General features: G+C 52.7%; 1 protein-coding gene across 2 annotated transcripts in view; it reads left to right on the top strand.

Moving 5' to 3' along the window:
• LOC137467734 (WD repeat-containing protein 7-like) overlaps nucleotides 1-15,385 on the top strand; it is a 44,019-nt gene that overhangs the window by 11,311 nt on the left and 17,323 nt on the right. Inside the window, exons 11-21 of one of the 2 annotated variants that reach the window (XM_068179163.1) lie at nucleotides 268-516; nucleotides 934-1,154; nucleotides 1,695-1,890; nucleotides 2,204-2,418; nucleotides 3,585-4,348; nucleotides 4,489-4,577; nucleotides 5,920-6,000; nucleotides 6,522-6,640; nucleotides 7,435-7,558; nucleotides 8,677-8,790; nucleotides 15,157-15,378. In XM_068179163.1, coding sequence (XP_068035264.1) covers nucleotides 268-516; nucleotides 934-1,154; nucleotides 1,695-1,890; nucleotides 2,204-2,418; nucleotides 3,585-4,348; nucleotides 4,489-4,577; nucleotides 5,920-6,000; nucleotides 6,522-6,640; nucleotides 7,435-7,558; nucleotides 8,677-8,790; nucleotides 15,157-15,378 — 2,394 coding nt within the window. The remainder of the gene's footprint in view (nucleotides 1-267; nucleotides 517-933; nucleotides 1,155-1,694; nucleotides 1,891-2,203; nucleotides 2,419-3,584; nucleotides 4,349-4,488; nucleotides 4,578-5,919; nucleotides 6,001-6,521; nucleotides 6,641-7,434; nucleotides 7,559-8,676; nucleotides 8,791-15,156; nucleotides 15,379-15,385) is intronic. The other variant, XM_068179164.1, reaches the window with a different exon arrangement.

Raw genomic sequence — 15,385 nt, 5'->3', positions numbered from 1 at the left:
CTGGGTAAAGCCGTGCTGCTTCTCCCACGGATCATGAAGCTGGGGTTTAATTGGGACCTCCTTGCAGGAGTTGTACTATCTTCATCTGATCAGATATGCTCAAAACCTTAATTAGCATTATTCTTGAAGTGACTCCATTCCCAGTAGAGAATCCCACAGGGGGCTGGGAGAGGCCTTAAATATCCAATTCCAGCTCCCAGCACCTCCCAGTAGGTGTGGTCGCTGGAATACTCCCACCTTAGCCCTGGTATTCCCCTCCTTTCCCAGGCCTGCAGACAGCCACGTCCACATCCCTGCAGGAAGCCTTCGACCAGCTGAGCCCCCGGCCCGCGGGGATCATCGACCAGCTCAGCATGGTGGCCAACGCGAGCGAGCCGCTGCGCGTCACGGCCAGCGTCTACATGCCGGCCCACGGGCGGCTGGTGTGCGGCCGCGAGGACGGCAGCATCGTCATCGTGCCGGCCACGCAGACCGCCATCGTGCAGCTGCTGCAGGGCGAGCACACGCTGCGCCGAGGTACGGCATGCACGGGTGGGAATTCACAAATCTGCTGCACCCTTCTGTGCCGGCAGTCCCTTCAGCTGTTCACCCAGGCAAGGCCAACTTGGGTATTTCTGCAGGGCTCCTGAGATGCAGGAGCAGACGTAAGGCAAGGGAGCATCTCCTGCCTTGTCCAGAATAGTTCCTGGCACTGCAGAGCTGGGTACTGATGTGCCAGTAGAAGTCTCCATGGGGAAGACCTGCCACGGTTCCTGGTGGGATCCGTGTGTTGTGCTTGGGCTGCTCTTGGATGTGTGGGTTCCGTGTAACATTAGCTTCATAGCATCTTCATAGATCTGAGCTGCAGAGCACACACTTGGGAGTCAACCGTTCTGTTGAATTTCTGTTTTCCCTCTCTTTTTCTGTGCTTTTGCCCGTCCTCCCGCTTGCCAGGCTGGCCCCCGCACCGGACGCTCCGAGGCCACCGGAACAAGGTCACGTGTTTGCTGTACCCTCACCAGGTGTCCTCCCGCTACGACCAGAGGTACCTGATCTCCGGTGGGGTGGATTTCTCCGTCATCATCTGGGATATCTTCTCGGGAGAGATGAAACATATCTTCTGTGTCCACGGGGGAGAAATCACCCAGCTGCTCGTTCCACCAGAAAACTGCAGTGTAAGTTCTCTAGGATAACCTTTCCAGCACCTCAGTCCTCCTTGAGAAAGGGAATGCAGCGTGGAATGCTGGGGGGGTAGCACCGACCCAGCTCTTGCAAGAGCTTCACAAAAAAGAGCTTGATTTTTCTGTTATTTCTGGTTTCTTCCACCATGCTTCAATTCTGTAAAGGGTTGAAATTGGGGGCTTTATTAAACCTATTAAAAATAGGGTTTAGAGACAATTTTGCCTCTTGAAACTTAGCTGAATAAATAGAATTTAATGAGCAAAGTGACATTGATTGAAAACTCTGGGGTTTGCTTAGCAAAATGGAGTTTAATACCCATTTTCTCTTCATGATGTGCAAAGGATGGATTAAAGGGAATTTCTGGTCAGGGAATTCTGCTCCCCGTGACCTCAGTGAGTTTGAGCATTGATGTAGGTGCCTGACTTTTGTGCGTTAAAGAGGCTTTTGGTCACCCTGCTCGGCCCAGTGGGGGAAAGGTTTTTAGTACCACCTCTGCATTATGATTAAGCTTTTTCTCTCTTTTCCTTTGTTAGGCCAGAGTCCAGCACTGTGTTTGCTCTGTTGCCAGCGATCACTCCGTGGGTCTGCTGAGCCTGAGGGAGAAGAAGTGCATCATGCTGGCGTCCCGCCACCTGTTTCCAATCCAAGTGATCAAGTGGAGGCCGTCCGATGACTACCTGGTGGTGGGGTGCTCCGACGGCTCCGTGTACGTCTGGCAGATGGACACTGGTGAGCCCAGAGACCGTGCTTAATCCATTTTTAATGGACATAAATACAGATCTGCTCTCAGTGCTGTCGAAGCTGTGTCTGAGGGGAGAATTCAAGCGCTTTGGCACATTTCTGTTTGGAGCTAATCGCTCCAGGCGTTCGGTGCAGAATCACGCTGGGGGCTCTGCGAACCTCACGGAAACGTAGGGAATTCCGTCCTTTTAGCAGTGTTCGTTCAGAGCCCAGCTGCTAAAGCGCGGGAGGCTGCGCGTCGCACCCAGGTGTTTGTGCCCCGTGCCGTTGGGGATGCTGAGCTGTCCCCTCCCCGTTCCAGGGGCGCTGGACCGGTGCGTGATGGGGATCACGGCCGTGGAGATCCTCAGCGCCTGCGACGAGGCCGTGCCGGCGGCCGTGGACGCACTGAGCCACCCCGCCGTCAACCTGAAGCAGGCCATGACCCGCCGCAGCCTGGCCGCCCTCAAGAACGTGGCCCACCAGAAGCTGCAGACCCTGGCCACCAACCTGCTGGCCTCCGAGGCCTCGGATAAGGTGGGCGTGCTGTCTTTCCAGAAGGAGATGGAATTCGGGAAGTTTCCGTCCTTGTAACCGGAAGGTTCTCGGCCTGAGCTCTCCAAAACCTAAACGTGGTTCTTCCCCAGTTTGTGTCGCTGTCCACGATAGCACTCCAGTGTGTGTCCTGCTCTTTGGTTTTGTGCAGGCTGAGTTACAGAATCTGGAATCATGCAGTGGTTTGGGCTGGATAAGCCCTCTAAAATCAAGTCCGAGCATTCCCCAGCCCTGCCAAGGCCGCCGCTATCCCACCAGTGTCCCCAAGTGCCACATCCACAGGGCTTGAATCCCCCCAGGGATGGGGACTCCCCCCCTGCCCTGGGTTTGGACAGCCCGTTCCATGAGCAGCTGTTCCCAACATCCGGCCTAGAGTTCCCCTGTACAGCTTGTGGCCAACAGAGAGCAGCAGGGCTCCACTCCCAGCTTCTCCCATGTATCCCCTTCTTTTGCCTTGTGCTGTCACCTTCTGTTGGGAGAGAAATGTCCCGTGCTGAGATCATTCCTTAGAGCACCACCGGCATGTTCCCATAAAAAAATGTCTGCTCAGGGTTTCTGCTGCTGCTCCTGCTGGATCCAGGCAGAGCTGGGAATGCTGCATTTGTACCTGCAGGGTTTTATGTGTGGGCTCCTCATCCAGTGAAGGTGCTGGGAATGAAGGCGTTAGGGAGAATAATGCTTAAAAGCTTCTGTTAGTGTTCTGGTTTCCAGTCTCCTTTCTGACATTCTTCAGCTTTTTTGCCACAGCACCTTCATTCCCTGCCTCCTCCCTTTTTTCCCCCTTGGGAGGGAGGGAAGGAGGAAGAAGATGGACTGAAGGGGAGTGACCAAGTGGTGCAGTAATTGCGGGTCCGGGTGAATCTGAGCAGCTTCTTCTCCAATGGCATATATTGATTCCATAGCTCACCCTCCAAATAGGAAATCTTTAATGTGTTTTAAGCCTGATAACAGTTTTGCTGTTGTTTGGAATATAACTACGCTCTCACAGGGTTCAGGAGGAGGAAGTGTGAACTTGTGTCTCACCTGGAGAGCTCCATTTATCTATAAACACCTGTAAATTGAATTTCCGTGGTTCGTGGGTGTGTTTCAACCTTGGCTCATCCACAGCTTCCCTACTGGAAATTTCAGTTTGCCCTCTTGTTTTCCAGGGGAATTTACCGAAATACTCCCACAACTCCCTGATGGTTCAGGCCATCAAGACGAACCTGACGGACCCGGACATCCACGTGCTGTTCTTCGACGTGGAGGCGCTGATCATCCAGCTGCTGACGGAGGAGGCCTCCCGGCCCAGCGCCGCCCTCGTGTCTCCGGAGAACCTCCAGAAAGCCTCCGGCGCCTCCGACAAGGGAGGCTCCTTCCTCACCGGCAAACGAGCGGCCGTGCTCTTCCAGCAGGTCAAGGAGACCATCAAGGAGAACATCAAGGAGCACCTCCTCGACGATGAGGATGAGGATGAAGAGGCCGTGAGGCAGAGGAGAGAAGACGGCGACCCGGAGTATCGCTCCAGCAAATCCAAACCGCTGACTTTGTTGGAGTACAATCTAACCATGGACACGGCCAAGCTCTTCATGTCCTGCCTGCACGCCTGGGGCCTGAACTCGGTGCTGGACGAGCTCTGCCTGGACCGCCTGGGCATGCTGAAGCCGCACTGCTCCGTGTCCTTCGGCCTCCTGTCGCGAGGGGGCCACATGTCCCTGATGCTCCCTGGCTACAACCAGCCCGTGGGCAGGGCGGCCTTGGAGGAGCTGGGCCGGAAGATGTCGGTGACGGAGGGCCTGGGGAAGGGCACCTACGGGGTGTCACGGGCTGTCACCACGCAGCACCTGCTGTCCGTCATCTCCCTGGCCAACACGCTGATGAGCATGACCAACGCCACCTTCATCGGGGACCACATGAAGAAAGGCCCCACCAGGTACGGCGAGCGCTGCCGTGGCAGTCCCCGCTGGAATCCAGCGGTGGGTTTGCTGTGGTTTGCCTTGTGGAGCACGGGATGGCTCCCGAGGCCTTTGGGGCTGGAGCTGATGTGTCTCTCCGTGGATATTTCGTGTTTAGGCCGCCCAGGCCGGGCACCCCCGAGATGGCCAAGGTGAAGCCGCCCCCTCCCATGTCCAGCCATGCAGCACAAGGGCAAATCAAACAAGGTAAAAGCCACTTCCCCTGCAACCCTTGGATCTCTTATTGCAGCTCATTACACTGAATTTAGCACCTTTGTTGTCAAGAGATAAAATTACTGCATGGGAGGACAAAGCAAGGTACTGATGTAACGTTAATCTCCGTGAAATTATTGGGGATTAGGACTTGTTCCAGAACTGGTACAAGATGCTGATTCTGCCATGACATCATTCCCTGACAAGGAGTTTTTGCCTGTGTTAAGTGCTCCCAAACATTCTGGCTTTGAGGAGGCTTTGCAGCCTGGAAATAAAGGCTCTACAGACTCATCCCAAAGTGTTTCTGTGGGAATGATCCCAGCTCGGTGCCAGGATCACTCCTTGGCTGGTTGGAACTCCTCATGTTGGAACAGAGTGAGCAACTCCAGCAAAGCCAGGCAAAAAACTCTGGGGTGAAGCTTTAGTTTCAGTCTGGGGTGGGTTTGTGCAGCTATCATTTATGTTTTTCCTAAATTAAGCATCTTTTTTGATGCACCTTGTGCAGGTGGGGTGGGAAGGGATTTACTGCAGCCACTCTGTGCCTCCCACGTGCTGGAAAAACGGTTGCATGCAGATGTCCCCTGGACACAGGAGTGGTGGGCACTGTGGGGCCAGCTCCTGGTTGGATCCGATCATCTCCCAGGTCTTTTCCAGCCTTAACAGCTTGGTGACGTGGGAGTTTCCAAAAGACATGTCCCAGGTACTCTTTTGGGTTCCAGGCCTGAATTTGTGTCCTTCTCCTTTAGGCTGTTCGGCATTTCTGTGGTAAAGAGTTACATTTTTTGCCTAGAGCCCCATTTAAAGTGAAGTTAAATTCCAGCCAGCCCTCAGGAATTCATCCTGGACATCTTGGAGTGACAGATGAGGCAGCTCAGGGTGAATAAGGTTTATTTTTGGGGCCGTTGTTGCACAGTACAACTTCCAAATCTGTGGAAATATGGGAAAAGCATGGAAAGAAGCAGCAAAATTCCTGGGTTTCTAATTCACAGTCAAGCATGAAGTCAAACCAAAGCCACCTGCCTAAAAACATATGTAAAATCACTTAATTCTGATGTATTTTGGTCTTTTCAAAACATCCCAGTTTCTGTCGCTGTCTCCATGTTCCTCTGCAGCTGCATGTCTGCCTCTTCCTTCTTGGAAAACCTGGAATTCTCATTAAGTTGGACATTATTTTGAGTTGAATATTATTTTGAAGCTGGTGTTATTTTTAAGTTGAAGATCATCACAGCCCCCCCTTGTTTTCCACTCTCCAGTGATACTAACCTGTTTTCTGCTGCTGCTCTCCTCACTTCCCTCTTTTTTTCTCTCTTTTATTTCTTCTTCTTTCCTCTGCAAGTTGCTCCTGCTGCTGCTTCCAGCACGGAATCTGGGCACTCTGACACTTCTGCTTTCCATTCCAGTTTCTTAGTCAACGAAGGTATTCCTTCCTCACTTTTCTACTTGTCCTTTACTTCAGCTGAAATCCTTTCTCATTGTTATTTTTATTTGATTTTTGCGGGTATTTTTCTTTGGACACGGGGCACCTGGGGTAGGCTTCCCTGTTGGCTTTTAACCAAGTTTCACACCACTTACATCTGAGTTTTGGTGTTGATGGAGATTCGAATATAACAGTGGACATATATTTAATAGAGTGTGGAATGTTTTTACACACTGTGTTATTTGAACTCTGTGTTTCTCTCCTGGTTTTACCTGCACAGAACTGCAGAGCTGTAGTAGGAATGTAGTAGGAAGTGTGCTAAAAGAAGGATTCAGGTGGGAAATAAGGGTAGCAGGCAAACTGTGCTTGGATCTATTTGCATAACTTTAGATGAGGACAGAAAACGCTGTGTGGTCCTTGAAGGGGTCATTCCTCTGAGTTTGCTGTAAGCGGCTGATGAAATGTGACCAGAAGTGAATGTAGCTGAGCTGGAGATGTGTCCATTCCCTGTGTCCTCCCAGGCTGGAGCCAGCTGGCTGCCATGCACTGCGTGATGCTCCCGGACCTGCTGGGGCTGGAGAAGTTCCGGCCTCCTCTGCTGGAGATGCTGGCCCACAGGTGGCAGGATCGCTGCCTGGAGGTGAGCTCAGCCTTCCTGCTCTGGGGGTGCTGCTGGTGTTGAGTGATTAATGCTCCCTTTGCACGAGAGCCCCACGTGATTCATTTCCAGCAGTGAGCCTGCAGTCCTTACTCGTGATTCGGGAGTATTTTCTGATTAAAGCCACTTTAACCCTGTCAGGAATGGCATGGAACCTTTGTGTTTGTGTGGTCTGTGAGCCTCTGGGAGCTGATGCCTAGAGAGGCTGCCTGGAACAGAGGCTGGGCACAGTTAAAGAATACAGTAGGCATTTATTAGAAGGCCTCAAAGGATCCACCTCGGGCAGTACAAGAGCCCGGCTGTGGCTGCACCCAAGATGGGCCCCAGGTCTCGAGTTTTCACACTTTTATAAGTTTTGGTCCATTTCCATAATGAGGTTAATTGTCCAATTCCAGCTCCAGGTTGTGCATCCCATCCTCTCAGATTGCTCTCCTCAGTTCCCTGTTGTTTGCACTTTTTGGGCCTGACGCTGCAACAGTGTCCTTGGTTCTGGGGCTGGAAAATGGTTGTTCTGTGTGACTAAACTCTGAAGGGAACGTGCAAAGTCTTATGTGAAGTTCAGAGTTACACACTAATGCAGCACAGAATCTGGAAAACATGGGAGCCAAAACTGAAGGTACCAGAACTGTGTTTGTGCTGGCTGTGGCTGGGTGTCCTGCAGGTGCTGCTGCTGGAATATTCTCCAGCTAAAGCCCAGTTTAACCCTGTGAGGAGTGGCACTGAGCCTTGCTGTCCGTGTGGTTTGTGACCCCTGGGAGCTGTGCTGTTCCCTGCAGGTGCGGGAGGCGGCGCAGGCGCTGCTGCTGGCGGAGCTGCGCAGGATCGAGCAGGCGGGCCGCAAGGAGACCATCGACACCTGGGCTCCCTACCTGCCCCAGTACATGGACAGCGTCATCTCCCGTAAGGAGCACCCTGGCACTGCCCCTCACCGGGGAAACGGGGGGAGAGGGCCTCGGGATCCCCGCATTCCCACTCGTCCATCCAGGGAAAGGGCCTCAGGATCCCCGCATTCCCACTCGTCCATCCAGGGAAAGGGCCTCAGGAACCCCGCATTCCCACTCGTCCATCCAGGGAAAGGGCCTCGGGATCCCCGCATTCCCACTCGTCCATCCAAGGTTGGGAACCCCACATTCCCACTCGTCCACCCAGTGCTCACTGCTTGTCCCTAAGGGACTCCTGCAAAGGTGTCCCAGGCCTGCAGGGAATGCACAGATCCTCCTGCAGCGAGAACATGTCAGGGGGCTTAGAAGGAGCTTTTTTCCCCCAAAAAATGTGGCCTCTGTTATTCAGCAACTGATTTTGGGGTGTCTAATCACGGGATTAAATCTTAATGGAAGATGTTAGGATGTGGTTTGTGTTTCTCTGAGCTCAGTTAGGCTGGAAACCATTCCAGTGGGTCAAAACTAGCAAATTGGGATTAGGTTTTTATGGCAGGTGTTGGAAGTCTTGGAATTAAGGATCCAGAGCTGGAGGAATTGAAGGGAATAAGAATTATTTGGGATATGACAGACTTGTGTAAAGTCTCATTTTCTGCTAGGAGAGGGAGGAGCATAGGAAAGATAAAGAAATATTCTTTATTCTAGCTTCTTTCTGCCCAGAAACTACCCGTGAGGCCTTCTGCTTCCCATATTCCCAAAATTCTGTTAGTTTGGGTGAACTGTGGTTTGTTTTGAAGGGAAAATCTGCAGTGTGGCAGCACAAGTGGAAGGGATTTGATGGTTGTCTGGAATGCTCTGGGCTGGAGCGGGCAGGGACACCTCCCAGCAGACCAGGTTGTTCTGGGCCATGCCCAGACTGACCTGGGACACTCCCAGGGGTGGGGAATAATCCATGTTGGCCCTGGAAAGCCAAATAAATATCAAATTTCTAGGTGAGGTTGAGCATCTTGTGCGAGGTTGGAGTTGAAGGAGCCCAAAGCAAGGCAGGACGAGAAGGAGTGAAATGAAGTTTAGCTGCTGCAGAAACAGGGAATTCTTTCCCCAGATCCCTGATTTTGGGGTGTTGGGTTGTTCCTCCAGCTGGAGTGACCACAGAAGCCCTTCAGACTGCGAGTGCCAGCCCGGATCCCTCGGGAGCAGAAGCCAAAGCCCAGGAGGAGGAGCACGACCTGGTGGATGATGACATTGCAGCAGGTGAGCATTCAGATCACTCATGTTACCAAGATAATTTATTAATTCATGTGTCTCTAGTTCACTGCATTTGGAGCTCTTAAATCTGCCCACAGCCACCAACACTTCTTCAAAAATAAAGGCTTTCTGTGTTTGTCATTCTTTATGATCGTTCCCTAAACAATTTGTTCTGGTGAATGTAAAATGAATTAATTTCTAAAGCAACCTAGAATGAATTCCAAAGTGGTTGATTATTTGTTCTGTGTGATATTACAACTGTTTACTTGAAGAAATCAACTCTTTCAGAAGAAGATTCTGTAACAAATGGTAAGTGCTCTTTTAATTTCAGTTGCTCCTGTTGAGGTTGTAGCAGTGTGAATTTTTAGTGACCTGAGTTCTGCAGCTCCTCTGGCAGTTTCTCTTCCTTGAGGGAGGAGTGGGAGGGGTTGGAAGGGAGGGGGAGCAGCAGGTGCTGTTCCCAGTGTGTCCCTCCTGTTTTCCAGCCCCGGGAAATCCGGGCTGGGCTGGAGCTGCACAGCAAACAGCACCATCTGGCAGCCCCTTCCCACCCGAAATTCCTGCTGGCTTTCCTTTAAGGAGGCTCCACTGGAGCTGAGCACCTCCCAGAAGCTGTCAGAGGCAGGCTGTGTGCCCCAGACCCACTGGCAGAGGGGGAAAAGCCTTTAATTTGTGTGTGACCACTCACTGAAACCCATGCAGCACACCACGGACTGTTGTGTGACGGTTCCAAAAGAAGTGAGGGTTTGTCATCCAGACCTCGGTCCCTTTCAGATGCTAACGGGGGGAATGCAGAGCACTCCTCCCTCTGCTGGGTCCTGGTACTGTTGCAAATGGAATGGGAGCGCGGGGACACGGCATTTAGCAGTGTTTAGCACGGACACCTTGGCTTTCAGGGCAGTTTTTGGGTGCCCTAACAGGAGTTCAGAATCTGAGGGATATCTGCGAGTGCAAGGGATCAGAGAATTTGGGTTCCGGCTGCTTGCAGGCAGCTGTTCGTGGCAGAGCAGAGCTCACCGGGCACACTGTTCCTTTTTCCTTTTTAAAGGAATGGGCTCAGGAAAAGGGGCCTTTCCAGCAGAGCCCGTGCTGGGAAGCTTTGGGCAGCTGCCAGGGAAGCAGATGTCTCCCGGTGAGGCCCATTCAGCTCCAGGGGGCTTTGGGGCTGGACGTGCGTGGGGTCAGCATCTGCCGCTGGGGATATCCGTTAGGGAAGGTCCCAGCCCCACCAGAGGCTTCCAGCCTGCTCCAGGGGAGCTTCCCTGCCCTGGGGCCCTGGAGCTCTGCAGAGCTCCTCTTTACTGGGAAAAGCTGGCTCTCTCTGCTGAGCCATCTTTGCTGTGGTCTTACCCTGCTGGCTCAGGGACGTGGGCAGGAATGCTCTGCTGGGATGGTTTCCTGAGCTGCAGGACTGCTGGCGCTGGGAACTTCCCAGGTTTCCTGCATTTTCCTGCTGGGATCTCACTGGAGCTGTGATGTTGAAGTGTGTGGCAGGAATGTGCTCCTGGCTTGTCCTTCAGCTCCCTAAACCACGTGCTGGGACTCCTTCAGGCTGTCCAGCTCCAGGAGTGGGGTGGAGGGGAAGGAGAGCTCCTAACTGGACTGTGCAGTTCCTTGTGCTTCCTTACTGAAAGAGAAATCGATGAGTTAGTTCCATTAATTCCCTTTTGAAATGGTATTTCTTGATCTGTGGGTCCATTCTGCGGGGAAATTTTTGTCGGTAAATTGCTGCCAAGGACTCTGACACTCCAAAATCCCATTTCTGCACATCAAAAATCTGGTGAAAGTTTTTTTTTTTTTTTTTTTTTTAAAGCCTTATTGTACCAAAAAGTGTGGGGTTTTTTTATTTTATTTTGGCTGGAATTTGGGCTGTAACTACTCCAAATTAAGTCTTACTCATCACTGTTTGTTCCAAGTGATCCTGTTGGGAAGTTGTCACTAAAGTTCAAATCCAGTTTATTTAAGTGTTAAAGATCATTGTTCTAAAGGCTCTTTATATTAAGATCCTGTTAACAATTAACAGATCTTTTAAAAATTGAGATTCTCATCCCTTAAATGTGCCCCTCTGAGGGGAATTTTGATGGATGGGCACAGTGCTTTAAAACCTGGGTGAAAGGTGCCTGATATTCCCCATCCGAGCAGCACAGAATCCATTTTGTCTCTGCCTATTTCCCTGGAAAAGGCTGCAGCATCCTCACCCATTTTGTGCTCCCAGATGCTGCAGCACAGTGAAATATTCCCTCATAAAAGGGAGCAGAAAATTCCACTAAACTGCAGGAGATGGGAATGGCTGCAAAAATACTCATTTTATGTGTGGAAAAGCACATCTTCCACCTGCAAATAAAGAAATTAAGTTGTTATTTCTAATGCATGACAACTCCCAGCACTTAAAGAGCTCTGCCATGAAATAATTCCCAGTTTAGAATTCCTGATATTCCGGAGCACTGATTGTGTTGGCGCTATTTCTTATTAGAAGTGAGTAATTGGCACCGAGTTGTTATGGCAGGCATACGACAGGGCGGGCTGTCAGGGAGGAATTCCCCAAACTCGTCTTGGGGAATTCCCGGCAGGAATTGCCGCTCCCCTGCCGGGCTCCCGGGGCCCCCCGTCAGCTGGGCCAGCAGAGGGAGCCGTGGATCTGGGAATGGCCGCGCTCCCAAGCGCTGCGGAGGCTGGGCACGGGTGACACGGCTCGTATAAAATATCCTCCCCTTTGCCTGCGTTTTCCTTGTGCTCACTGCCACTGGGGCTCCTAGGTCATATCGGCACTCCTGGTTTATTCGGAGGGAGTGCTCGAGACTCTCTGTGCGCTGAGCAAATGATTTATCCACGGGAAATCTCCCTTTCCAGTATTTCTGTATTTCCAGGTGGTTTTTATGCACGTGCGGTGCCGTGAGTAAGCCCCAGTGCCGAGCCTGCTGGGAGTGTTGAGTAGCTACACCCCCGAGGTGGGGGTCCCCGGGGGATTCTGCGGGGCTGTCCAGAGCACGGATTTGGTGGGTCAGGTTGGGTTTCGGGGTGGGCTCCTGGCTCTGTGCCCAGCTCCTGCAGCAGGGGAGTGCCCCCAGCGTGCACCTGCTGGCAGAGCCAGAGCGCACCTCTCCCGAAACCGCCCGAACCTCGCCCACTGACTCCTCTGCCTGCTCCACCTGGAGAGCTTACTCGGGCTCTAATCCTTTTATTGTAAGCTGGGCTGAAATTAATTTCCCCCAGAAGTGTGCAAAGCCAATTAAGGGGAGCTCGGAGCCGCGTGCTCCCGAGTGTTAACTGCAGCCTGACCCCGGCTCCGGCAGCCATCGATCGCGCAGCCTGGAAACCATGGAAATTTGGGCACGTTCCCCCCGCAGCCCCAGCCCTGCTTCCAGCACCGCTGGGCTGCAGTGCTTGCAGTGGGCGTGCTTGGGGATACCGAGGATTATTTTGTTTTGCCATCAGCCCGAAGTGGGATTTTTCCAACTGAAATCCCGACGGTTTTTGTCCTCCTGGCGCCGCAGCTTGTGTTTTGCACGCAGACCTATTGGAGGTTATTAATTTTCTCCCTGTGATAGGGTGATCAAGCGTCCTGTCAGGAAAATGGATCTGTGTGTCAGCCCGTGCCGTGATTAAAGGGGGACGCGGCGCGGGGAGAAAATACCAAATTGTCACGGCCAAATGAAAGGGCTCCTCTTCCAGGTGCTGTTCCAGAGGAAATTCTGCCTGCCAGCTCAGTTGGGGAAAATCATTCCCATTAATTGGGGGCTTCCCCTAGTAATTAAAAAAAAAAAAAAAACCTAAAGCATTAAGGAGGTTTTATCCTACTCTGTTTAAGCAGGATTTTCCCCATCCCGAGGTTTCCAGGGGAATGGTCGGGATTTTGCTGTATGTGAGGGGTTTGGTTGGTTAGGATTTTAATTTCTTGGAGTTTCAGCAGGTTTGGGGGATTTTGGGGGTTGTTTTCTTTCTGAGGCAGAAAATCCTTCATGGCAGCTGTGAGGATGAAACTGTTCACATTCTAATGGAACACTGTGGATCCTTCCCACCACGTCCCTGTTGGAATTCCTTGTGGGGTTAACAAAGAGGGATGTCTTGGCACAGGGGGAGCAGCAGGAAGGAGCTCAGCTCCTGGTGCCCAGCCCAGGCCTGGGAGCTTTCCCAGTGGAAAAGAGTGGATGAGGGTGAGATCCAGGCGGAGCTTGTGGATTTCCAGTAGGATGGGTTTTTTTGCCGTTCCAGGTTGATACATGAAAATCCTCTTGGTACAGATTCTGTTGCCCAGAGAGCTTGAGGCTTCCCCATCCCTGCAAGTGTCCAAAGCCAGGCTGGATAGTGCCTGGAGCAACCTGTGCTAGTGGAAGGATGGGATGATCCTTAAAATCCTTGCACCCCAAACCATTCCGCGGTCTGAAGGATGCTCCCTGCGGGATGCAGTAAGGGTTAACTCGGTGTTGCTGCAGTCCCTGGCTGCGGGGGGAGGCCCGCAGTGGATAATTTCCTCCTGGAAGCCGCACATGTGTTGGCTTTTCCTTTCTTCCCGCGGCTGGAGCGGCGCGGGCCGGGGTCAGCCCTGGGCTATTGATCCATCCGCATGCCGGCCCTGCTCCAGCATCTGCCGTGCTCCCGCGCAGGGAGAGCCCTCCCCGGGCTGCGCCCAGCCCGTCGGGCCGGGCCTGGCACGGGTAGGACATCCTGCAGCGGCCTCGGGCCGTCCAGCCCGGCCGCGGCCGTCTGCTGAGCCCCTGGAACGAGCGGGCTGGCCCTGGAACGAGCGGGCTGGCCCTGGAGCAAACGGGCTGGCCCTGGAGCGGGCTGGTCCTGGAGCAAACGGGCTGGCCCTGGAGCAAACGGGCTGGCCCTGGAACAAACGGGCTGGCCCTGGAACAAACGGGCTGGCCTTGGAACCAACGGGCTGGCCCTGGAACGGGCTGGTCCTGGAACGGGCTGGCCCTGGAACAAACGGGCTGGCCCTGGAACGGGCTGGTCCTGGAACGGGCTGACCCTGGAACAAACGGGCTGGCCCTGGAACAAACGGGCTGGCCCTGGAGTGGGCTGGCCCTGGAACAAACGGGCTGGCCCTGGAACGGGCTGGCCCTGGAACGGGCTGGTCCTGGAACGGGCTGACCCTGGAACAAACGGGCTGGTCCTGGAACAGGCTGGCCCTGGAACAAACGGGCTGCCCCTGGAGCGGGCTGGCCCTGGAGCGGGCTGCGGGGCCGCCGCGGGCTTTGACATCAGTGGGACACTGCACGTGTGACCTCAGAGAGCTCAGACAGCTCTTGGACAGTTCCCACTGTTCTGCCCTGCTTTGTTCCAGCCCGTTTGCATCCTTCTTCCTCCAAAGGCAGCTGCTATCGATTTTTCCCCCTTTTTTCCCTCCCTTCCCATTGTTAAGCTTTCCCTTGTTTTTCTCTCTCTTTTGGCTGGCAGGGTTGCCTGACCACAGCTCCTAAAATTTGGTTAACTTCCTTATTATCCTTATTATTCCCCACATATGTCATTAACACAGACATCCCGTGCACTTCATTAACCCACCCATCATTAATCCATGAGCCTCGTCCTGTGTCAGGTGATGCCTCCCAACTCCACAGCAAACAGCACTTGGGAAGGATTCAAACTTCCCTGTTTTTTGGAACAAATGCTAGGGAACTTCCCAGGATGCTGGAAATTAACATCTAGGTAAGAGTGGACTTTATTTGTCAGAATAAGTGACTGCGGTTTCGTTCCAATAATTTCTTCAAAGATTTTGGGATTTTACTCTAAATAAAAAAGCTCCTCTGCTTAGTGGAATTCAGAATCCTTGGGCCATGTTAAACTAATAACACATATTTCACTTTTATGTCAAATTCGTAATTGTGGTTTTGTCCCGTTGTTAAAATTCCATAGGTGCCATTTTACTGTATGAAAATACCCATTTGGTTTAATGGTGTGTACTGTTATCCTAAAATTTAAATATCCTGAAATTTAATAGGAAGCTGGATGTGGTGATGGATCCTATATCAAAAATGCTTTTATGTCATACATAATGTAAAGAACTTATCCTGAAAAAAAGTCCATCTTTTAAAAACAATAAAAATTGCAACTTGTCCATTTAAAGTGAACAAAAAGCAACCCAGAAATCCCTAGATAAACACAGAAATCCAAGGATCTTCTATCACTGGGCAAACAAAGCTGGAAATGAGGGAGTTTGCTGGTGGCTTTTTTCCCCATGAGCTCGGGGCAGCTTTTGAAGGGATAATTTGGCTGGTCCGGGGTGGAACTACCTCCGTGCCCGCAGATCCCGGTGTTCCCAAGGCCGCGGCTGGCGCCGCGGGCGACGGGAGCGCGCCTGGCGCCGTTGGTGCTCAGGCGTGCGGTGTGCACTGCTAAACCCCCCTTGCCCTGGGCTCTCCCCTGCAGGCTGCCTGCCGGGGCTGCCGCAGCCCAAGAAGGTGTCCACGTCCTACGAGGAGCGGCGCAAGCAGGCCACGGCCATCGTGCTGCTGGGAGTCATCGGCGCCGAGTTCGGCGCCGAGATCGAGCCGCCCAAGCTGCTCACGCGGCCCCGCAGCTCCAGCCAGATCCCCGAGGGCTTCGGCCTCACCAGCGGGGGATCCAATTATTCCCTGGCCAGGCACACGTGTGAGTA

Source organism: Anomalospiza imberbis, unplaced genomic scaffold (genome assembly GCF_031753505.1).
Source record: "Anomalospiza imberbis isolate Cuckoo-Finch-1a 21T00152 unplaced genomic scaffold, ASM3175350v1 scaffold_77, whole genome shotgun sequence".
Taxonomy (NCBI): Eukaryota; Metazoa; Chordata; class Aves; order Passeriformes; family Viduidae; genus Anomalospiza; species Anomalospiza imberbis.
Note: the sequence above shows the minus strand (reverse complement) of the source record. Positions and strands in the feature narration are given on the sequence as shown.